Source organism: Podarcis pityusensis, assembly GCF_964106645.2.
Source record: "Podarcis pityusensis genome assembly, chromosome: 14".
Taxonomy (NCBI): domain Eukaryota; kingdom Metazoa; phylum Chordata; class Lepidosauria; order Squamata; family Lacertidae; genus Podarcis; species Podarcis pityusensis.
Window position 1 is genome coordinate 10,614,291 of NC_138039.1, and position 25,346 is coordinate 10,639,636.

Sequence of the window (25,346 nt, forward strand, 5' to 3'; positions counted from 1 at the left end):
AGAGAAGAGAAAAAAAGAGAAAGAAAAGAAAAAACAATACAATACAACAAACAATACAAAACACAACCTTAACACACTAAACTAAACAAAGCAAAAGAACAACAATTTAAAAACATATATCATACCATTTCATTACTCTATCTTTCATTCCCTTATTTCATCGGCCTCCTCTCACCTCCCTTTTTGTATTCCACTTCTATTACTTGTTTCAGCAATTCCTTTCCATCTTTCTCTATTTTTATCATTATGAATATCTTAACATATTTTGTACCTTATTTTCCATTAATACTGAAATACTTATTTATACCTAACTCCTTATAACATTTCTGCTAAAGCCATAAAATTTCATTCCAACAATTTTCTAACACTCATTAAATTTACAATATTTCTATATATAAACTTTAAACTTTCCCAATCTTCTACCACCATCTCTTCTCCCTGGTCTCGGATTCTGCCAGTCATTTCCGTCCATTCCATATAGTTAATCAACCTGGAGATCTTCTGTCCGAGGCTCTTAAATCTTTTCCAAGTCCCTTCTGCAGTTTTTCTTCATATTCTTTGATGCTGAGGGTGCTGAAGCGCAGGTCTTGGGGGGGCCCCGACCCAACCATGCCCCCATTCCCTCTCGACAGACCAACCAACTCTCCACAGCTAAAACCAGTGTCCATACAATATCTCAAATCATGTTTCAAGGCTCCTCCAGATCCAAAGGCCCCCACAACTCCAATCACCTCCTGACCCAGATTCAGGACCCAAAGGTCAGTAAATCTCTGCATGAAAGAGTCTATCCAACCTTCCTTCTTCAATCCAAACAGGGCTCCAATCTTCAAATTCTGACTTTTTCTATATTCATTCATAAAAGGCCTCCACTTATAGTCCTCAGTTTGCCTCTGTAAGAAGAACTGTTAGAAGAATTTGGAAAGTTATCGGGTTTTAAGTTAAACAAATCAAAAACTAAAATGATGACGAAGAACATGGAAGAAGTTATGAAAAACCAGCTGGAGGCTAAAATTGGAATTAAAGCGGTAAAAAAAGTAAAATACCTGGGAATTTGGCTAACTATGAAGAACATAAATTTAATGACGGACAATTATGAAACAACCTGGAAAGAAATTAAAAAAGATTTAGATATATGGAACAGAATAAAATTATCATGGTCAGGAAGAATGGCCGCAATTAAGATGAATATACTTCCAAAGTTGTTATTTCTATTTCAAAATATTCCGGTGATAAGAGGAAACAAAGTATTTAAAGATTGGCAGAAAATTTTATCTAAATTCATTTGGCAGGGGAAAAGGCCTAGAATTAAATTTAAATTGCTTACAGATAGAAGAGAAAGAGGAGGTTTCGCGGTACCAAATTTGAAACTGTATTACGAGGCCTAATGCCTCTGTTGGATTAAAGAATGGATTGTAATAAAAAACACTGACCTACTAGATTTAGAAGGCTTTAATACCAGATTCGGTTGGCACGCATATTTGTGGCATAATAAAGCAAAAGTACATAAAGAATTCTCCAGCCACATCATTAGATGACCTCTGCTAGAGGTTTGGGAAAGAAATAAAAATCTTCTTGAAAGGAAAACTCCCTGGTGATTGTCACCAATAGATATTTTAACAATTAAAAAAAACAAACATAGAAGGTAAGAGATGGACATATGAAGATTTATTGGTGAGAACAGAAAAAGGTTGGCAGATCAAAACGTATGAAGAACTAGGAGATAAATTAACGAGTTGGTTACAATTCCATCAAATTAATGCACTGTGGACAGAAGATAAAAAGATCAGGATAAACGAAAAAAAATCAAGATTCCAGATAGAAATACTGGAAGGAAATTCAAAACTCTTATCCAAAATGTATAATCAACTGTAAGAATGGGATACTAAGGACGAAGAAATAAAAGAAGTTTATCAGATGACAACCAATTTAAGGTAGATTGGAAGGACTTTATTGCATATATACAGAAGCAATGTACACAGGTTAATACATTAGCAGGGTTTTGAAAATACTTGTAATTTAATTATGAATGGACCATAAGCAATTGAAATGATTTATAACTTTTCAATGGACACATAGTATGTTAATAAACAATGGAACCAAGAAAGGGACTAGGGGGAAGTCAATTTGTTTTGTTTTGTTTTGTTTTGATGTTGTTATTGTTTTTATTTTTGTTATTGTTGAAAATTAATAAAATGTTATACACAGCCTAATTTCAAATGCATGGCAAGGAGAGGGAAATTGGATGAAAGCGGGTGGCAGAGAGACAAAGAGAGAAAGAAAGGACTGCAGAAAAAGAGAAAAAATGAAGGAGTGCCCTGCTCACTTTTAGCTCTAGTATGTAGCCCTTGACAGATGTGGACCTGGGCCTTGGCAAAAAAACATTGATCCTCGCCCCGATCTATGACCGTGTCTCTCTTCAGTGTGAAAGTTCATAAAAAACCCCCAAGGTGAATCATATTTGAATGAGTTATATCCATCCTCTCCACCCCTCTACCCTGTTTTTCAGGTGTCTGTAAAAAATTACCTGGGCAACCTCTTATACCACCCCAAAGTGCTGCTGTCAGAGTTTCAACAGATGAATCATCCACATTTTCAAACAGCAATGAAGTATCTCTTCGGCAGCAAGCAGGAGCATTTGGTAAATCGGTTTTGGTTAAAGCATGCTGCAAACTGGAGCAGTCTTGGCCTAGATTCCCTTTTACATACGCTGGTGCCATCACCTGGTGCTCCCCTTGTGACTCTACATGTCAGAGATGGAGGTCCCAGCTGCCTCCTCTGCCGCTCCAGCAGAGAGCAGAGCCTCATCATGGAAAGAGGAGGGCTTTGACCAACCAGAGGGAGGTCTGAAAAGGAGTAGGTGGCAGCAGAGCTGAAGGCAGGAAGACTGAGATGCAGGCACAGCCTTTGGATGTGGAATCAAGTGCATCTGCCCAGAGGGAGTGCAGGTGTTCACCTTGAGTAGACCCATAGGGTGAGAGAGTCCCGTGAATGAGCTCATTCCACAGGTCTTTAAAAGCTTGGCTGGAGGGGGCGTGTCAACTGCTGGGACATCTTTGTAGCTTCCATTCAGTTATGAACCCCCTGGCTTGCTCATATACCTCAGAATCTTGACTTCTGGACCTTGTGCTTGCTGCTGAACCTATGCCATTATTAGCCTGATCTCTTCCTTACTTGCAAGTCAGTGTTGATGTCATTGTGTTTTTTTGGTGACAGCCTCATCATTACCAGCACGCCAGTGCAAGTAGATAAGTAGGTACCACTGTGGCGGGAAGGTAAACGGCGTTTCCATGCGCTCTTTTTCCTGTCACGGTGTTCCATTGTGCCAGAAGTGGTTTAGTCCTGCTGGCCACATGACCCGGAAAGCTGTCTGTGGACAAACGCCGGCTCCCTTGGCCTGAAAGTGAGATGAGCGCCACAACCCCAGAGTCGCCTTTGACTGGGCTTAACCGTCCAGGGGTCCTTTACGTTTTTACCCATCTAAAGAGGTGTGTGTGGCAAAAGATCTTGACTAGCTGGAACACCTGCAATGGTTTGTTGCATGACCACGTCCTATGACTGATAGCCATTGATACAGCTGCACTCTTTGATTTCAGGAGTTGGGAAATATTGTTATTGATCTGGCCGGCATAAGAGAGAGGATTTTCCAAAGTTCAGGAGGAAACAGGACATTGTTCCTCATTACTCTGGAAAGGTGCTTCCTGATGCTGAACGCTGTGGAATGTGTGGACATATTAAGCCAGGTCCTTCAGGCATCATCAATGACCTACCTGCAACGCCACACCATAGCAAGGCTCCCAAACGATCTGCAAGAAGATGCTTTTCGAAACCTGTAAGTTACTTTTCTGGCTGTAAATAAATCAAGGCAACAAGTGGTTTTATTTTATAACATCGGTATAGAAATAACCTATATGAATAGCAAGTTAAATGAATATGAATGCTTATGAATACCAACATCAATATAGAAATAATCTATATTTCAAGTCAACCAAAGTTGCAAGTCAACCAAAGCAAACCCTCAATCCTATAAAAATGTGCTGGGTGATTTAATTCACAAATATAGAATCTTTTGACCAAGGGTGAAAGCAGGATGAGGAGGGAGAATTTTGGCTGACAGGCTAATGAAAGGAAAGTCAGTCAAATCCATCCATCGTGTGCTGCTTTTCTCTTTCAGATCAACTGTGTTCAGAGACCTGTATGACAGAACAGGAGCAAATGCACAAAAGGCTCTATACGACTGGATGACACAAATCCTACAAAAATCCTACAATACCAGTGGTAGGTTGAATACCAGCAACCAACAGGTGCCATATACATCCCTTAAGGCAGTGGTTCCCAAGTGGTGGTCGGAGGACCACAGGGATTTTGTGTAACCCACCCAGGCAGTCCGTGGCACCATTCACATAACTAAAACTAGCAGAGAGATATAAACATTTTCAAAAGTAGGGGGTTCATGGCTTGACTCTTCAAAAACAGGGGTTCCACAGTACTTAACTAATTGGGACCTACTGCTTTAAGGGCTTACCAATGTGGCACCCATATGCCCCAATGTACTCACCTGTTCCTCATATGGTGCTTACAAAAATCACAGGAAATACCCCTTCAAAAATTTATAATGCACAGGTGACTGCTGCTGAGTTTCTGATTGCATTGGCCCTGCCTCTTCTGCATTGACACCCCCCACCCTGCTTAAACATGCTCAAATTTCATTGGATGTCAAGTTTGGCCACCTTCCCACTCTCTCTCTCTCTCTCTCTCTCTCTCTCTCTCTCTCTCTGAACAAAGGAGGGATGAAAAGAGCTTCTCGCCAGGAGTGAATGTGGTATATTGGAACTGATGTAGGTGCCTTTTCCCCATCTGAAATATACTCGGAGTCTTGCAGTGGTTTCATGCTCTTTACTGCAGCTTGTAAAACAGTGACTGAATTTCCCCCCAAACCTCAGGCTTTTATGTACATTATTTACATAATGAATCCCGTCTGATTGGCTGATTCTGCTTCCCTCCTGGAGCCTGATTGGTCTTCTCCTGCAGGCCAATCAGTTGTTGCATTCTAGGATCCTACCTGCCTATTGTTCTAGGATCCAAGCTTAGTACATAACACCATCAATGGGGATTGACTAGATGGCATTTTGTCTCTCTCTCTGCTCTTTTAGATACAGCAGCCATTTTGTCCCCTGAACCTGAAGACTTCACCCTAGCCTCTCACTCTCTAGGGTTTAGCTGTCTCCCATTCAGCCATCAATAGGGTTGCTGGGTCAGGAGCACCCCAGACCCTGAGATTTCAGAGCCCAAACCTGAAACCTAGGAGCAGCCTCTGGGGATGCCACAGGGGATAGCCCCCAGTGATGTCATGGTGAGCAGGCAGTTCCTGGTGATGTCATTAAGCATGACACTTTGAGCTAAGCATCAACCACAGTCTCTGAGAGCATGTCAGTGAGCCTAGATACCGTAAGTCTATGCAATAATTTTCAGCCAGCTCCTTGCAAGCTGCATGCACAGGCTTCTTAATCATTCTTTTTAAAGGCACTATTGCCCACTTGGTGATTCAAGCCCTCCCTCTGCCATGAAGCAGGTGGTGGGGGAGCAGCAAATCTGGAGAATTCAGGTCAGCCCTGGCAACCCTAGCAATCAACTGCACTCCATGCATTCCATGCACTCCACGCACCCTGCTCCAGGCTACATCGGGTGTAGTGCATACCTTCTATATTTCTCTGATGAAAATAGGGATGTCCTATTCTATTTATTTTATTTTATTTTATTTAATTATTATTATTACTATTATTATTATTATTATTATTATTATTATTATTATTATTATATTTTATTTATACCCCACCCATCTGACTGAGTTGCCCCAGCCACTCTGGGCAGCTTCCCACATATATAAAAATATTAAAGGTAAAGGTAAAGGTACCCCTGACTGTTAGGTCCAGTTGCGGATGACTCGGGTTGCGGTGCTCATCTCGCTCTATGGGCCGAGGGAGCCAGCGTTTTCCACAGACAGCTTCCGGGTCATGTGGCCAGCATAACTAAGCCGCTTCTGGTGAACCAGAGCAGCGCACGGAAACGCCGTTTACCTTCCCACTGGAGCAGTACCTATTTATCTATTTGCACTTTTTGGGTGTGCTTTCGAACTGCTAGGTAGGCAGGAGCTGGGACCAAGCAACAGGAGCTCACCCCATCATGGGGATTTGAACCGCCGACCTTCGGATCGACAAACCCTAGACTCAGTGGTTAAATATTATTTTTAAAACTTCCCTGTACAGGGCTGCCTTCAGATGTCTTCTAAAGGTTGTATAGTTACTTATCTCCTTGGCTCAGGGGTCACATAACTCCATACCCTCCAACATTTCTCTGATGAAAATAGAGATGCCCTAAGGAAAAGCGGGACATTCTGGGATCAAATCAGAAACCAGGACGGCTTCTGTAAATCTGGGACTATCCCTGGAAAATAAGGACATTTGGAGGGTCTGGTAGTGAGCTTCCCTTTGGTGTGTGTGGCCAAATGATGGCAAATGGACCTCCCTCTGCTCAAAATCCTTACTCTGACCTCTGCATGCCTCTCCTCTTCCGGCTGCTCAGAGACAAATCCTCTTGTTTATCTTTCTGGGGGAATAACCGTGTCTTTCACGCCATGGTTTATTGTAGGCAATTGTCTAAGAATTACAAGATTGCAATGAGGTAGAAGATAATCTGTTATTGGGAAATATGTTTCCCAATGGACATATGGATTCTGGACACTGTTTCCTGGGACGGATCGATACAACTGTCTACACAGCATATCTAGATCAATGCTAGGAGCTATGGCAGGAAGAACTGCACATGAATCCAGCAGAGGGCTCCAGAGCAAAAGCTATAGATCACTGCTGGTTGAAATCTGCCCTTGGAATCAATCACCCTGCCTCCAAAGAAATGAGGAGATCTGCTCAGTTGGATTACTGTAATCCTGTGGGACTGCCTTTGAAGGAAGTTCAAAATGCAGCTGCCCAAGTTTTGACTTTAGGTTGCATATTCTGTATACTAATAGTGAACTAATTATCTAAGGGTTGTTCCTTACGTTGCCAAAATGATACCATCCCCATCAGTGCCAGGTTTATGTATAAGCTAAACAAGCTATAGCTTAGGGCCCCACTCTCTTGGGGGCCCCCCAAGAAAATTTAAAGGAAAAAAAACCTGGGTGTACATTTCCAAAATATAAAATAAAAAACAAATAAAATAAAACCTACATACAGCAGCAGTGTTTTGTGTTGTGTAGGCTCCTATGATGTAAGTAATGGGCACTCAATCATTTTAAGTTAGAGCTTAATAATTATTTCACTATTAATATACTTCTTAATTGTATTTCAGTTCAACAATTACTTTGATAAAATGCAAATTTGGTTATGTGCAAATGGCTTTAGATACCTATTAGGCCCATAAATTACCATATAGCATATATTCAACACAAAAAAGCGGCAATTTGTTGTTGACAAAGGACAGCTGGACATATAAAGGGCTCCATTACCTTCAGTAGCTTAGGGCCTCATCAAACCTAATTCCGGCCCTGATCCCCATGCACAAGAGTGCCTGGCGGGTATCAGCAGGCTTGTTGTGGGAGTGGGGACCCCAAGGTTTGCAAAAGTACAATAAATTTTCTCCCCCCAACAAATCAGAGGGAAACTGAATAGGTCATGCACAGCAGTTGCAGAATGTTTACTGACAGCTGGCCAGAAAACTGGGAGGAGAGGGCACTGAAAATGGCATGACTGGCTGGCTGGCTAGAGCCCTGAATAGAAGCACTTTTCACTGTAACATTTTGTTGCAAGGCCAACTTGTTCGTTTATAGTAGTAATGATGCTCACTTGGCTATGAGCATTTTTCTTTTGTGGTGTCCCCAGAACCGGAGCATTCTACTTCGTGGGTCAGTGCAGACAACCTGTGGATCCTAGGAAGATATATGGTTCACCTCCCACTGGAAGAAATCACAAAAATTAACCCTAATGAAGTAAGTAATGATGAAGTACTCACCTGAATATTGGTTTTGGAATATATAAGGCACGGTTGATGTCATTCTTATGGCTCCAAGTACTACTCTGGATTTCAATCACAGTACCAGTTTGAGTTCTGAGTACACACACAGAGAGAGAAAGAGAGAGAAATATAGATATATCACTCATGAAAGAAAGCAAGATTCTAGTAGTAATCAAATCCACAGAACTGTAATGATCTTTACTTTTTAAAAAAACAGTTCTTGAAGTTATAATAGGTCAAAACTGGCTCTCACACACTTTTATTGTTTAATAAAACAAACATTGAACAAAAGTAAGATCTCCTTAGGAAAACAAAATATAAATGTAGATATTTTATTTTTATTATTAAAAACAGTGTTCTGTTTAGAACACATAAGTTGTTAAATCCAATTAGCCAAGGCAACAGGTCTTATCAAGAGCATTCTAAAATGCAAGACTCTTCTTTGCTGGGCAGAGATTGAGGGAAATGGGAGCAGTGGAGGGGATGTAGATAGGTATCATATGGAATATGAACATTTAGTGTATACTGCTGAGTTCAGTCCTGATAACACACCTTTAATCTCTCTTCTAATTAGATGAGATTGTTCATTAGTTATGACAATGCAACAAAACAGCTTGATACCGTGTATGATATCACACCGGATCTTTCGCTGGCTTTCTTGGAAAGAATAAATGCATCAGGATTTGATATGAGAAACACCTCAACTATCTATAGGCAAGTCATATTTCTCAAGGTTGTATTTTTTGCAAGTTGAGCATGGTGGTGAGGAGGAGAGAGATGAGGCTAAGTGTTTCAAGGATTGTTATCAAGTCATGGAAAAACTGTTCTCTTCTGGACCCCACAGTGCTATATGATGGGTCCTCTTATTTTTATTTTATTTCATAAAATCTCTACACTGCTTGACTGTAAACAACAACAACAGCAACCTCAACATATTTTACAAAAAAATAAAACAAGAAAATAAAGAAAAAAAATGCAACAGTACTTTCAAACATACAAAAGTTAAAACACTAAGAATATAATTCCTCAACTTTCTAAGCACCTGGGTAGGCTTGTCTAAAGAAGAATTTGTTTTTAGCAAGTGCCGAAAAGAGTACAGTGGTACCTCGGGTTACATACGCTTCAGGTTACATACGTTTCAGGTTACACACTCCGCTAACCCAGAAATAGTGCTTCAGGTTAAGAACTTTGCTTCAGGATAAGAACAGAAATCGGGCTCCGGCGGTGCAGCAGCAGCAGGAGGCCCCATTAGCTAAAGTGGTGCTTCAGGTTAAGAACAGTTTCAGGTTAAGAACAGACCTCCGGAACGAATTAAGTACTTAACCTGAGGTGCCACTGTACAGTGAAGGCACCTGGTTGATATCAATAGGGATTTTCAAGTGTAGGTGCTGCCACACTAAATGATTGAGTTCTTACAAATGTGGAATGGGTATTATGTGGTATCTGTAGTGGTGTCAGTTCTTCTGCTCAAAGAGATCAAGTGGCCGCATGTGGGGTAAGGTCATTTCATAGGTAAACTGGTCCTAAGTTGTCAAGGGCTTTGTATAATAATGTGGGAGAGTATTCAACCAGCCAATTGTCCCCTGCTATATGTCCTGAAGTGGTACAGTCCCAGAAGGGCTGTGTCATGTGATTTTTCTGGACATGTAATTTGATTCAAAATAATTTGCTTTGATTGGTTGCCCAATAAAACAGTACCACTTATATACAGTGCGCTTAGAGTATGGAAGGCACGTTGTGTGTATTATACCCTCTTATGAGCCTTAAAGGTAAAGGTAAAGGTACCGCTGACCGTTAGGTCCAGTCGCGGACAACTCTGGGGTTGCGGCGCTCATATCCCTCTATAGGCCAAGAGAGCTGGCGTTTGTCCACAGACAGTTTCCGGGTCATGTGTCCAGCATGACTAAGCCGCTTCTGGTGAACCAGAGCAGTACACGGAAACGCCTCTTACCTTCCCGCTGGAGCGGTACCTATTTATCTACTTGCACTTTGACGTGCTTTTGAACTGCTAGGTTGGCAGGAGCAGGGACCGAGCAACGGGAGCTCACCCCATCGTGGGGATTCGAACCGCTGACCTTCTGATCGGCAAGCCCTAGGCTCAGTGGTTTAGACCACAGTGCCACCCGCTGTTGTATGAGCCTTACAACAACTCTAAAAGAGAGGGCAGCATTATTAACCCCCTAGGACTTTCTGGTTTATAACTCAGTCTCTTAACCACTGCCCTATGCTACCCAGCTGCACTGTAGTGATGGGCATTCAGTAGGGGAAGGCTGCCAACTCACTTCCACATTCTTTCATGCAGGTTAGGCTTGCTGGTTTGTTTTTACAATAGCCTGGAACAGATGGATGCCAATGTGGCCCGGGTACTGCTTCATCAAATGATTAAATGTAACCAGCTGAGGGGTTTCCAGGCTGATGTTCAGAAGGTGGGTATAGACTTTATTCTTGCTAGAATGATTTCATCACTTTGGAAGGACTTTGGAAGTGACAGAAATTTGAGTTTAGTGTCATGTCATGATAGCCAGCCTGCTGGTCATTTGGTTCTGTAAAAGACTGTCCACTCGGGCACCTGAGAATTTTGGTGGCACAGGGTTCCGAAGGACATGGAGCACCATGCCCAGCCATGATAGCTGCCGGCAAACCAAGAATCCACCCAACAAACTACCTAGGTTGTTACATCTCTTTCCAATTCCCTCTTGGATTTAGAATAGTATATCCTTGGATATTGTCACAGATCTTCCCCTACCAGGTGGGCACAGTACATTCCTGGTAGTGGTGGACTTGCTTGCAAAAACGGCCCATTTCATATCTTGCATCTTGTCCACCAAGTAAATAGCTCACTTGTTTATCAAGCATGTATTCCACCTACATAGGCTGTCAGAAAGTATTGTGTCTCATTGAGGTTCCCAGTTTACTACATGGTTCTGGCATAGCTGCTTCCATTCTACTGGATGTAGATCTTCTGCTCTCCATAGCATATTACCAACAAACCAATGGCCAGACCGAATGTACCAACACTACTCTGGAGCAATATCTCTGCTGCTCCATTAATTACTAGCAAGACAACTGGGTAGATCTATTCTCACTTGTGTAGTTTGCCTACAAGAACGCCTAGCACTCTTCCACACGGCAAACATTCTTTTTTGCTAACTACAGCTGCTGTGGTTCAGTGTGGTGTGCGACCCAGGCCTTTATGTGTTTACACCTGTTGAGAATGTCTGTTTAGCAAACGTTGCTATTGATCAGAGAAACAAAGGAAAGTTAGCCTCAGAAAGCATACATGTTTTAGCTTCTGATCAGTTCTTTAACACACTTTTAAAAAAACTGTTTCAGCTCAAATCCCAACTTCTTGACATTGCCATGCAAAATCAGACGTTGAACGACACTCTTGGGTCACTCTCGGACGCAGTTGTGGGACTAACTATCAGCCAGTTGGAGTCTCTCTCACCTGAGGCTGTGCACAATGCTATTCCAACCTTAAACCAAGTCTCTGGATGGGCCAAAAGCCAGATCATGATTTTATCCAGCAAATACCTGATGTATGAAAAGGTACTTTGGGGGATGTTGTTGTAAAATGAATCTAAAATGAACTATTCAGAACTGCTCTGCATTGTACCCAGGCAATGCCAGGTAAAAGACTGCTAGTACAATATAAAGTGCAAGTGGCTCAAAAGCCTTCTGCCCATGACGTGCAAAAACAAGCTTGGAGATTTTACATATAACCTATGCATACTGTCCAAATGCAGTCTTATACTCTGTTAATCGGCTGCTGTGCATTTATTTTGTTCTTCATGCAGGCTTTGTCGTTTCATAATATAAGTCAAATGGGTGCTTTGGCGACTGGGATCAGCACCCAGGCGTTCCACAACATGAGTCCCAAAGAGCTCTCTCAGGTTGTCAGAGGCGCACTGGCGCAACGTGCATCAGATTTGTCACCAGCACAGCACCAAGGGATCCTCCGGAAGGTATTTGCAGATCTTTGTGTGGGAGGAGTAGAGTTGGTGGAGAAATCCAGTTCACTTGACATTTCGCACGTGGGTTCGCACTTTCCAAAATGATACCCCATGGGTAGGCAAACTAAGGCCCAGGGGCCGGATGCGGCCCAATCGCCTTCTAAATCCAGCCCACGGACGGTCCAGGAATCAGTGTGTTTTTACATGAGTAGAATGTGTCCTTTTATTTAAAATGCATCTCTGGGTTATTTGTGGGGCATAGGAATTTGTTCATTATTCCCCCCCCAAAAAAAAAATATAGTCCGGCCCCCCACAAGGTCTGAGGGACAGTGGACTGGCCCCCTGCTGAAAAAGTTTGCTGAGCCTTCATACACAAACAGAAACACGGGTATCCTTTCTGTCTGAATTTTGTGATGCAGTTCTCTAACCCAAAAAAGGGAATAAAATTATTGTTGTTTTTCGTTGTTGAATTTATATACTGTCCTACCTCCTGAGGGAACAAACATATCCACATTATTATTATTATTATTATTATTATTATTATTATTATTTTAAAAATCTAAAACAGGTAAAACATTCCATAAACAGTTTCAATTAAAGTTCTCAAGACTTTATCAGCGAGGAGCTTATCAGTAAGAATCCTATAGGCCTCCAGATGTTGTTGACTTCCACCTCACAGCCAGCATGATGTCAGTTGTAGTCCAGAACATCTTGAGATTCCTCACCCCTGGCACAGAGCATGGCTACAGGTTGTGGCCAGGTGAAAGAATGCAAACATTTCCTACTATTCAGGACAAGCTTTTGGATTAATAAAGCTGTGCAGGTTTGCTGCACAGGTAATTGGCATTTTGGTTCTCTTGTTTGGAATGTGTGCATTTTTAAAAGAAATGTGTTGATTTTTCTGTCTTTTGATAATTTGATTATGTATACCCCTAATAACTCCCAGCACCCTTAACAAAGCCAGTGTGGTGTAGTGGTTAGGAGCGGTAGACTCGTAATCTGGTGAACTGGGTTCGCTTCCCCGCTCCTCCACATGCAGCTGCTGGGTGACCTTGGGCTAGTTACACTTCTCTGAAGTCTCTCAGCCTCACTCACCTCACAGAATGTTTGTTGTGGGGGAGAAAGGGAAAAGGAGATTCTTAGCCGCTTTGAGACTCCTTCAGGTAGTGATAAAGCGGGATATCAAATCCAAACTCTTCTTTTCTTCTTCTGCTATTCCCAGGATTCTTTGGTGGAAAGCACGACTGTTTAAAATGGTACGATATTGCTGTAATTGTATATTTGCAGATGGGGCTTAGGTCCCACTGAGTTCAGTCAGAAGAACTTCCAAATAAGCTATACCTTGTACTGTTGCCTTTGGGTTTGGGGCAAACTCTGAGGGAGCTGCAGCTGTTCAGTTAAAGCAAGTGATGTAAACTGGGATAAGACACTGTGGAGAATTTGCCACTGCAAGAAAATGGCCACCATCTTGGATGGCTTTAAAAGAAGTTTTGAGGATTCATAAAGTTATCAAAGGCAACTAGCCATGGTGGCTATGTTCTACCTCCACTTTTGGAGGTAGTAACACTTCTGAACACCAGTTGTTGGTGGGCAGAGCACTGGTGTGCTTTCGGGCTTCCCACAGGCATCTGGTTGGCCATTGTGAGAACAGGATGCTGGACTGGAACAGCCATTGGCCTGATTCATCAGGACTCTTCTTAGCATTGCCTCTTGTGCTTCTTCTGTAGATGATCGAATCCATGGAACTGATATCAGTGATTGCCGATATGCAAGGGGCCTTTTTTAAAGAGGTGTCACTTGTTACTTTGTGGATGGAGGAAGGACTGAACTCTTCACTGGTGAAAGACAAAGAATTAAGGCCAAGTCAGGTAACTAACAACACAAATATCTCTCAGGTATCCCCAGGGCCGGATTTAGGTTTGATGAGGCCCTAAGCTACTGACGGTAGCCCTTTATATGTCCAGCTGTCCTTTGTCAACAACAAATTGTCGCTGTTTTTTGTGTTGAATATATGCTATATGGTAGGCATAGGCAAACTCCGGCCCTCCAGATGTTTGGGACTACAATTCCCACCATCCCTGACCACTGGTCCTGTTAGCTAGGGATGATGGGAATTGTAGTCCCAAACATCTGGAGGGTCAGAGTTTGCCTATCCCTGCTATATGGTAATCTATGGGCCTAATAGGTATCTAAAGCCATTTGTACATGTTGTCATGCAACCAGTCCATGCAGAATGTAGATACCCTATATATAGAAATGAGCAAACCAGTGATATTTTAGGGAGCAGGCTAGCAGGCAGGGCCTATGACTTACATCATAGGAGCCTACACAACACAGTACACTGTTGTTGTATGTAGGTTTTATTTTATTTGTTTTTTATCTTATTTTTTGGAAATGTACATCCAGGGTTTTTCCCTTTAAATTTTTTGGGGGCCCTAAGCTATAGCTTGTTTAGCTTATATGTAAATCCGGCACTGGGTATTCCTAAGTGCAGACCAGGTATGCAGAAAAATCCCAAAGCAGCCTGGCAAAAACCTGCAAGCTTCTGGGAGGTACTGAATGTCACGATGTCAGCTAAGTATAGCAAGGGAAGAAAACTGAAATTGGGAGATGAAGTGAGGAAGAGTAGCATTCCTTTAGGGACTGGCGATGCCCTGCACAGTTTTGTTTCAGATTCCGTGTGTGTGCAGCTAATTTGATTTCAGTACTTTCATTTCATTTCAGGCCTTGTTTCTGTATGAATTGTTGTCAAAGAAAACCCCTCCTCCCGACCTCTTAAGGTATGATTTCACACTGACCCTTACCTTTCCATCCTTATGGAGCCACAATTGCAAGTATTATTTTCTTGCTCTTTTGAGGTTCAGATGCCTGAAATTTCTATAGGCAGAGCATCACCATGGAAGTAACAGCACGCAGGAAGCAATTTTCCCTTTGTTCGTCCCACACCATTCAAGTGCATTTAACTGTTAATTTACAAACCACAAAAAAGTCCAATTTTAAAAAAGTGGATTTGTTGAGTTGGGCAACTGAGCACTTTAATGTATTTTAATAAGTGCTTTTTTCTGGGGGTACACAGGGGTATGCATACCTCTAAATATTTTGTGAATCTAAGTTTGGCCTCATTGAGGGGCAGTATTTCAATATGATTAGGAAAATGAGAGTACCCCTAAACATATTTTTCAGAAAAAAGCACTAATTTTAATTACCCAACCTAAATTTACGCTATGCACTTCAGTCCCATCTGCAAAATAAAGATGGTCTGGATACACTTCTCAGCACACTTCCTGAATGTTATGGGACTTACATATGAGTAGACATACATAGAATTGCACTGTAAAACGTGCCAAGTCATGTTGGGTCATATAATTACTTAAGTATCTATGCTTTCTTCAAATCAGCATCAGCCAATTGGTGAAAGGAGTAACGTGCAGTCAGCTTGAGAGTATGAGCACAGTCTCTTTTTTAAACACATTCAAAGTTTTTGAAAAGAATCTTCACCTGCTGTCGCCATATCAGGTAAAATGTGAAAGCACCATTATTCTGTGTTCAACAGAAGCTAGCGCCAGGGTGGGTGGGTCTATTTCAGGCCAACACCACCTTCTGAAGCTTTTACCATAATTCTGTTACGTTTCTGCATTACTCTGAGATTTATTCATTTTTTAATGCCCTCAAAATAACGTTTATATGTTTGCCTTCTTTCAAAATATATTTAAATATGCAATTCAAATAGATTTTGAAAGAAGTACGCAATTTGGTGTGCTTAAACGGACAAGAATCGTGTTGCAACAATAAAAGGAATGCAAAAATCTGGTGGATAGCCAAATTTGGGTTTTGCACACTAGTCTAATTGTGCTTCCAAGTGGGACTTAATTTGCAAGTGAGTCATTGAGAAATTGCAAACCAGTCATTGGCCACAGTTTGTATATGGATGTGTGACTTTGGCTGGTATGTTATGTGGATGTGGTGTCATGTTATATTATGGGAGTCTGGTGTTATGACCCACATCTTCATAGCAGCACATCTACACATATGTGGATGTTGTGTTACGTGCTGCTATGTTATGTGGATGTCATTAAGTGCTGTTATGTTACGTTGCATGAAGGTGTGGTATGGATAGGTACGTCTGGATATTGTCCGGAAGTTATGAGCAACAAACCTATCAAGGATTATAGCTGCTGCTGCTTTTTCCATTGCTCCTCGACAATCACATATAGCTAAAAATGATTTAAGGATGTCTTTTTTGCAGATCAATTGTCTGGCTTGGAAATTTTGGATACTCTCCAATGCATCTGTGCCTCCCTATCTCTTATCAGTGCTTCCGTAAGTTCTCTCTCACGCACACCTATTTTAATAAAAAGCAAAGGTACCCTTGTTGGTCCATTAAAAAGCAAAAACACAGGGTTGTTGTGGGGGATTAAATGAGGTGCGGGAGAGCCATGTATGCCACCTTGAGATTCTAGGGGGGAAAGTTGGGATATAAATGGACCACAAGCTTAACATGAGTCAACGGTGTGATGCAACAGCAAAAAAAAGCTAACACTATTCTAGGCTGCATCAATAGAAGTATAGTGTCCAGATCAAGGGAGGTAATAGTACCACTCTATTCTGCCTTGGTCAGACCACACCTGGAGTCCTGTGTCCAGTTCTGGTTGCCACAATTTAAGAAGGATGTTGACAAGCTGGAAGGTGTGCAGAGGAGGGCAAACAAGATGATCAGCGGTCTGGAAACTAAGCCTTATGAGGAACACTTGAAGGAGCTGGGTATGTTTAGCCAGGAAAAGAGGAGATATGATAGCCATCTTCAAATATCTTAAGGGCTGTCATATGGAAGAGGAAGTGTGCTTGTTTTCTCCTGCTCTTGAGGGTAGTACTCGAGGCAACTGCTTCAAGTTAAAAGAAAGGAGATTCTGACTACACATTCGGAAAAAACTTTCTGACAGTAAGAGCTCTTTGGCAGTGGAACAGACTCCCACGAGAGGTGGTGAACTCTCCTTCCTTGGGGGTTTTTAAGCAGAGGTGGATGGTCATCTGCCATGGATGCTTTGGCTGACATTCTTGCCTTGCAGGGGGTTGGACTAGATGACCTTTGGGGGTCACTTCCAACTCTACAGTTCTGTGATTCTATGAAATGCAATAAATGAATGAATGATAAATAGTTCCAAGATGGCAATGGCAGACTGAAAGAAAATACCTCTCAGATGCTATAGATTTCAGGTTACACTCATAGGATTCTGGGATAAAGAAGAAATGGCTGCTCTACATCTATAAGAGTGTGTAACATTTGCTTGTCACTCAGATCTGTCCCACACATTAAAGAAACACAAGGGCTCCTGGATAGACAGAGAACAGAAATAAAGATTTCTGCTGCCTGCTGTGAAGCCACAATCCTATATATCTACGTACATACCAGGGTAGGGAAAACCTGTTGCCCTCCATGTGTTGCTGGACTCCATCTCCCATCATGCCCAGTCAGCATCACCAATGGCTAAGATTGATGGGAGATGCAGTCCAACAACATCTGGCGGAACCAGACATTCTTCATCTCTGGGCCATAAGAACCCAATGTATGTCATACAGTGCCCTTCAAGGGAAAAGTGGGGTACACTGATGAATGAATTTTAGTATGTAGTGCTCTAAAGATCCTAGTTTCTTCTTCCCCAAAACCGATATTTTAAATCTTTCCTCTAGTGCTGAGTATCTGGAATCCATTTCAGGACCTCTCTGTGCCCCTTTTGTGACCAGCCTGGGGAAGCTTGAACTTGACCGTCTTGTTTCAAATAGGCAGAAGAAACAAGCAATTCTGCAAAAAGTGCAAGACTGTCTGGTAAGAATATGACACTATTTTGTTTCGTTAAAATGTGTATGTCCCACTTTGGGGTCCGCACAGGCTCTCCAAGTCTTTTATGGGCAACCCCATACAAAATAACAATTTAAAAAACATAATATAGTGGTACCTCAGGTTACATATACTTCAGGTTACATACGCTTCAGGTTACAGACTCCGCTAACCCAGAAATAGTGCTTCAGGTTAAGAACTTTGCTTCAGGATGAGAACAGAAATTGGGCTCCGGCGGCACGGCAGCAGCAGGAGGCCCCATTAGCTAAAGTGGTGCTTCAGGTTAAGAACAGTTTCAGGTTAAGTACAGACCTCCGGAACAAATTAAGTACTTAACCCGAGGTACCACTGTATACAAAACAACCCAAACTAGCTCATTGAAGCAGCAGCAACAAAGAAAACCAGGAAGGAAGCTGGGGAAAAGGAACTCAACATAATACCCAGAGGAAAGAAACCCTTAGGTTTTCTTAACTGTTTTTAATGGTTGTTTTCTCTGTGTTTTTAGCGGTTCTTCAGAACTCATTCCATCTTGTAGCTTGATCACAATTGCACACACACACCCCAGCACTGGCTTCTTTATTTCAGAACGGCTCGGCCATAGATGAATATGACATTGACTTACTTGGAAATCTCATTTGCCATCTACCCCCGGAGTTTATTTGTGAAGGAATCTCACGGGAAGCGATGGCAACAGCCCTTCACCAGTTCGGACTATGCCATCATCTCAGCGATGATCAGAAGACAGAAATCAAGCGCAGACTTATTGAATTGCACGGGTAAGAGAATAATCTGGGAGGGTTTTGCTCTGAATCTTCGTGTAAAGGTAAAGGGACCCCTGACCATTAGGTCCAGTCGTGGCCGACTCTGGGGTTGCGGCGCTCATCTCGCTTTATTGGCCGAGGGAGCCGGCGTACAGCTTCCGGGTCATGTGGCCAGCATGACTAAGCCGCTTCTGGCGAACCGGAGCAGTGCACGGAAACGCCGTTTACCTTCCCGCCGGAGCGGTACCTATTTATCTACTTGCACTTTGACGTGCTTTCGAACTGCTAGGTTGGCAGGAGCAGGGACCGAGCAACGGGAGCTCACCCCATCGCGGGAATTCGAACCGCCGACCTTCTGATCGGCAAGTCCTAGGCTCTGTGGTTTAACCCACAGCACCACCCGCGTCCCGAATCTTCGTGTAGCAGCATATAAATCAGTCTGACACTTAAAAAAAATTAATTCTGTTGTATTCATTTAACAACACACAGTATATAACCATTAATGACAAAGGACTTTCACCTTAAAGTTGATCACTTTCTTCAATCAGGACACAGGAGAATCTCACAATTTACAGTAGAGGCATGCGGGGAAGTGGTGTCCGTAGAACACATGTCTAAGTAATAATTTTAAAAGATCTTATGTAAAGAAAGCAACAAAAGGGCATTTTTGCATAGCTATTGGCTGTGTTCCAGCATATGGATTTTATTGGTACATTTGCTACATCATTTATTTCGGCATTGTGGCACGCTCTGAGATTTCTTTGTTCACATCATATTCCAAAATGTATTTCCAAGTTCCCCAAGAAACTGGACAGCTGAAAGCATGCGGGACGTTGGATCATTCATAGCCCTTTTGCCAAAAGCTGAATTAAACATCCTCGTGGAAAAGGTACTGTCAGAATTCTTGCTGGGGTGTGTTTGGAGTGCTTCTGTTCTCAATTCCAGCTAGCCAGTGACGACCTTTTCCAGGATATGCCATTCCATTCCCCCTCCCCTCTACTTTTCATCCCCTTCCCCAACAGGCAGTGTTCTATAGCCACTGAGCAAGTTCTATCCTCAATGGGCTATTTGAGTCCCACCCCCCATACTTCAGAAAACCTTGGAGTTTCACCCAAGGGTGCTACTTCCTTTGACAACACTTTGTCACACACTTGTGTTTCAGTTGTGCCATTTTGGCTTCCGAGGGACCCACACTCAGATGAGTTCACTTAATAGTATATATAGAGTCCTTGCAAGATGCAACATTTGCCTTGAAAATAAAAAATACTTGCCTTTTTATTGTAATAAAATGATACATAGTGCAGAGAGAGCGGATAGAGGTATGTACTGTATTTTTTGCTCTATAAGACTCACTTTTTCCCTCCTAAAAAGTAAGGGGAAATGTGTGTGCATCTTATGGAGCGAATGCAGGCTGCGCAGCTATCCCAGAAGCCAGAACAGCAAGAGGGATTGCTGCTTTCACTGCGCAGCAATCCCTCTTGCTGTTCCAGCTTCTGAGATTCAGGAAAAAAAAATTCTTGCTTTCCTCCTCCAAAAACTAGGTGCGTCTTGTGGTCTGGTGCATCTTATAGAGCGAAAAATACGGTAGTTTTCTCTCTCTCTCTCTCTCTCTCTCTCTCTCTCTCTCTCTCTTGAACTACATTAGAACTTGTGGGAAATGAGTGGGCAATAGATTTGGGATTGACAGTAAGGAATTGCTGCTTCCCATAGCACATCATTTATTTGAGGAATTCACTGAAATTGGATGTCGTGAGGGCGGCTGACTTAGATGGTTTTAAAAGGGGGTCAGACAAATTCATGGCTATTAATCATGACAAGCTGGACCTGCAACAAAATGTTGCAGCATATTGCTATCTAGGGTGGCCTAATGCAAAAGAAGACAGGGCTCCTTCACCTTTCATAGTTGGCAGAATATGTCGTTTCGGCCAGTGCACCTTGCATGATAATAATAACCATCTTTAGTTTGTCCCTCCCTCTCCTTTAAGTTTCCTGATATCATCTCGGAAATAGCATCAAAGATGACTGGGCCAGTTCTGCCAACTGAGGAGCTGCTTTTGGCTCAATTTGAATCTATCCACAATTCCAGCATCCCAGGGACAACACCTGATTTGACTTCTGGTAGGTAGAATGCACTGCTGGCTTTGTATAGCAGAAAAAAGTTGCTGCTGAGTTTGGCTTTGTTTGTCTGTTGTCTCAAATGAATATTTATACAGTGGTACCTTGGTTCTCAAACTTAATCCATTCTGTAAGTCCGTTCCAAAACCAAAGCGTTCCAAAACCAAGGCACACTTTCCCATAGAAAGTAATGCAAAAACAACCCTTAAAACAGCATGGATTTTACTATCTAACAAGACAATTGATCAATAAAATGAAAGCAATAAACAATGTACTGCAGTCACACAATCAACCAATCAGTAGCTGAACTGGGTGCCACACAGTCACAAAAACAAAAAAAGAGCTGCACAAACAAAAACGCAAAAGAAATAGCAAAAACAGACAGACCTCAGCGTAACATTCAAAACAGAAGTGTGGCACTCAGAACAGAAGCATAACACTCAAAATGGAGCACGTTCGGCTTCTGAAAAAAGTTCACAAACTAGAACACTTACTTCCGGGTTTGCAGTGTTTGGGTTCCAAGTTGTTTGAGTACCAAGGTGTTTGAGAACCAAGGTACCACTGTACTAGGTTTCGTAAAGAAAAACAGAAAGCAAGGAGAAGTAGCTCACCAGGTGGGGGGGAGCTGCAGTATTAGCCTCCCAGCAGGTGGGGCGCTGTTGCTTACAGAGAGGGGTGAGACAGCAGGCAGGTCAGTGAGAAACCAACACTGACAAATTTGTCCATCCTTGCCTCTTCATGCTTATTGTTTACATCAGAGGATGTGGAGTATCCCCCCTTTTGCTTCTAAAAATGTGAAGCTATTCCAGTTTGACAGATGATGAATGGATTTTTGCTAGTACGACATCAGATTTACTGTTTGTTTATTATTGACCCTCCCTCCGTTGGCCCAGCAGACACAATCTTGTTAGAATGTTTTGCTGGCTTCTGTAGTTCTGTTTGATTGAAGCAAATCCTTCCTTTCGCTTCCGTTCCAAGTACAAATCTCTTTGGTACATCCTTGCTGTAATTTCCTTAGTGGGGGAAAACTCGGCTCCTAATCGGCATCTGTGATGTTCTACTTTATTACAGGAGATAGCCCAATGCAAAGTTGCTTCCTTTTTTAGTTAAAATGCAAAGCCACACTTTTCTAAGGGCTCGGACAGATGTTAACCGATTTTTTTTTTAAGATGTTGGCTGATGCATCCCAGTAAGTGCTAGTGCTTGGAAGCTTTTTAAGTTCAAGGGCCACATTCCCTTAAGGGCAAGCTTCTGGGGGCCATATACAAGTGGTGGGTGAGACCAGAGGCAAAAGTGAGTGGAGAAAGGAATGCAAATTTTACCTTTTTACAGTAGCCCAGTTTTTACACACACACACACACACACACACACACACACACACACACACTTCTTTATCTTCCATGCATGCAAGCATTATCAGAGTATAAGGACACGTTTCCAGCCAGGCAAAAATGTTGAAGTACACTACAAAGCTGGACCACCGAAGGGTGTGGCTTGGAGAGAGGGTGTATTGCAGTTATTATTATTTCACTTTTGGAAGCATTAGGATAAATGAAAACTGACTCTCCTTGAAATAAAAATTCTCCAGTCTAAAAATATGGTTCAAAAGCTTTACTAACAGAACTTGTTCCAAAACAGACACTCAAAACAACGTTACATCCAAATAGTTGCATCATATCATGTGCTTGTCCAAGCACAGGTACAGCGTCTTAGAAATATGAAATTACTTCATCCAGAACTGAAAAACCAAAGCTCTGTCCCTCTGCACACAGCCGGCATTCCAGCCTAAGGCTGTGTTCCTGGAGAGGGAGTCATTAGCACAGAACAAACACTGACTTTAGATCAGATGAGAAAGATATTCAGTTGCAAATCTCCATTTTGTGTGAGTTGAACACCTCACACAGAGGAGCAGAGATAGGTACATTCTTAGTTAATTATCAATTGTAAGGGTCTCTGCTGCCCTTGCTTAGCTTCAATCACTCGTGCCACCTTGCCCCTGTGGTTGAGGGGGCCAGGGTTGAGCCGCATGCCATGTGTGCACACACCCCAAGCATGTATGCATGACGTCAGCACACCCTGCAGTGCGCTCACATACCCCATGGCGTGCTGATGTCCCTTGCACATGACACAGTGTCACTTGTGCACAGCCACCACAGAACTTTGAGGGGCCCCAGCCCCTTATTGAAATTTTTCAGGGGGGCTGGCCCCCTAGCTCCCCTCCTACTTGGCACGCCTGGCTTCAATGGACTTTTACAATGTTACACCTTGTGCAATGCACATACAAAGTTATTTTCCATTTCAATGTACAATTATACTTAATGGTTTGTTCTGGGGAGAATCCCAAGGGCCAGGTAGGGAAGCCTGGAGGGCCAAATTTCCCCCTAGGCCAGAGGTCTCCCATTCCTGGCCTAAGCTATCTCAGCCTAACTTATTCAATATAGGCAATAGCTGAAATCCAAATGCACTTGGGATATCCAAGGCAAAAACTCTTGCACATGGAGCCCTGTAACAGGAAGTTTAAGGTGATGAGCCCCTCTCGCCCCCTAGAGAAATCGAAGCGTCAAATGAAACATCTGCACTGTGGTAGTAACCTGCCTTGTAATGGAATTTGTTGCTGCCCCCCACCCTGCCCAACATGGCAGTAATCTTGCAAAAGATTAGCATTACGATCTAATTACTGCCTAGCATTACAGTCAATGAGTTTGTGTCGGTGATTAACCTCTCTGCGAATATATCTTCTTCTGTACCAGATTGCGCAGACGTCATGGCACCTTCCTCAGAGGAGATTATGAAATTATCAGAAGCCAACATGTTCTGGTCAGCCCAAGAGCTGGCCTGCATGGATCCGGGCACTTTTGCCAAGACTGTGGAATTCCTTGGCTCTGTGGTCCATTTCGATACCTCTCAGCTTGCTGCGCTGAAAGAGAAAGCTAAGGAGGTAGCTATGAAGCATTGTTGTTTTTTTACCAAACTTCCTTAGATGTGCATTTACTTGAGCTTGAGGGTGGTTAGTGGGGTCAAGTGATTCCCGCTTTGAGCAGCAGATGTATCATAAAATACTGTTATATAAAATACCCCCAATCTCTGCTGAGCAGCAGCAAGATTCCACGGGGGTTCCTGGCGCTAACCCAGGGTTGTGTTTCCGTTGGAGAAATCGAGGCACACCAGAATCTAGTGTCTTTAGGAAATATGATTTATTGGGCACATATTTATGCCTAAAACTTTCAATGGAGGGATGGTGCAATGGCACATCGGCCCTCTCTCTCCCTAACACCGCTGCGCCAGGCCTCAGTTTCCCTTTCTCTTAGGTGAAATCCCCAGTGGAGAATGAATCACGAGCGACAGTGGGTTTTTCTTTTGGGAAAACAGGTTGCAAACAAACTTTATTATAACAGATGTAAGCAAGGAGTTTTGGTTCTTCTTCTTCCACAGAAATGTAACAAGCAGTGCTGTTGCTTTTTATTAAAACGTATACAGTGGTACCTCAGGTTAAGTACTTAATTCGTTCTGGAGGTCTTTTCTTAACCTGAAACTATTCTTAACCTGACGCACCACTTTAGCTAATGGGGCCTCCTGCTGCAGCTGCGCTGCCACTGCACGATTTCTGTTCTCATCCTGCAGCAAAGTTCTTAACCCGAGGTAATATTTCTGGGTTAGCGGAGTCTGTAACCTGAAGCGTATGTAACCTGAGGCACCACTGTACTGTCTCAAGTTATAGGCTGTATGCTGTTCAGGCTTAAGGTTACTTACTTTTACACATCTTCCATAGATCAGACTTCTCCACACACACTTCAGGAACTTAGGTTTTTAACTGGCCTGTTCCCCTTACAGACCCCCAAACCCTCCTTGGCCTCAAAATCACTACTGCCCTTTTTTGTCAGAGTATTCCCTCTGAGGATCCTTTTTCCTGTGAACATCATGTGGGACTGTGTCTTGTCTATTTTTAACAGTATTTTGCGATTCAGAACCTTAGAGCATATACTGAGAGTTCTCGGCTCTCCTCAGCTCTACCACCTGTCAGAACAAACCCTCCTGACAGAATCCCCTCACAGACCCCATGAATCTCTCCCACAGTCTCTCACTCCCCTCCAAGATTCATGGGGTCCATAGCAGCAGCCAGCCATTGCTCCCAGTCTCTCGGTGAATCCTCCTCCAGCCAGTGCCAAGATGGTTCTGCCTTCCTCCTTCTTGTTCCCAGAACACCTTTAAATTTCAAAAAGGACAAATTTTTCTGTGACATCACATCACCCCATCACCTTGGCAGCCTCCCAAACCTCCTGTTTCTGTCCACTTCTCGCAACAGGCGGGGAATGATAGCTATTGCCCTTAATGGCTCCCCATTGATCCTTAATTGTTCTGAACTTAGCTAGCCTGGCCAGGAATTTCTTGTCTGTCCCAGTTCTGCTGCATGTATTGTCCCTTCATATCCCAAATATTATCTGAATACTACCGTTTATTCATTTCTGCCATTCCCTAACAGACTCTGGTATCCTAGATCTATGGCAATAGGTTGAATGTTGACTTAAGGCCAAACTAGGGCTGGATATACACCCAGGGGGAAAAGCACACTATAAATAAGTCATAAATTAAATCGTTATAACAAAAGAAAAAGAAAAACTCTATGTAAAATCGTATAGACAAAGTTTTGTGCTCTACAGCGCCATCTGGTGTTGC

The 25,346-nt window shown here is 42.7% G+C and overlaps 1 protein-coding gene across 7 annotated transcripts in view; it reads left to right on the top strand.

Moving 5' to 3' along the window:
* OTOA (otoancorin) overlaps window positions 1-25,346 on the top strand; it is a 53,672-nt gene that overhangs the window by 14,536 nt on the left and 13,790 nt on the right. For all 7 annotated transcript variants that reach the window (XM_080980950.1, XM_080980952.1, XM_080980949.1 and 4 more), the window contains 17 exons: window positions 2,507-2,638; window positions 3,594-3,829; window positions 4,172-4,275; window positions 7,875-7,981; window positions 8,582-8,721; window positions 10,310-10,433; window positions 11,341-11,556; window positions 11,805-11,972; window positions 13,688-13,828; window positions 14,685-14,740; window positions 15,359-15,476; window positions 16,207-16,280; window positions 17,649-17,784; window positions 18,382-18,572; window positions 19,353-19,446; window positions 20,543-20,675; window positions 23,423-23,610. In XM_080980950.1, coding sequence (XP_080837076.1) covers window positions 2,507-2,638; window positions 3,594-3,829; window positions 4,172-4,275; window positions 7,875-7,981; window positions 8,582-8,721; window positions 10,310-10,433; window positions 11,341-11,556; window positions 11,805-11,972; window positions 13,688-13,828; window positions 14,685-14,740; window positions 15,359-15,476; window positions 16,207-16,280; window positions 17,649-17,784; window positions 18,382-18,572; window positions 19,353-19,446; window positions 20,543-20,675; window positions 23,423-23,610 — 2,358 coding nt within the window. The remainder of the gene's footprint in view (window positions 1-2,506; window positions 2,639-3,593; window positions 3,830-4,171; window positions 4,276-7,874; window positions 7,982-8,581; window positions 8,722-10,309; window positions 10,434-11,340; window positions 11,557-11,804; window positions 11,973-13,687; window positions 13,829-14,684; window positions 14,741-15,358; window positions 15,477-16,206; window positions 16,281-17,648; window positions 17,785-18,381; window positions 18,573-19,352; window positions 19,447-20,542; window positions 20,676-23,422; window positions 23,611-25,346) is intronic.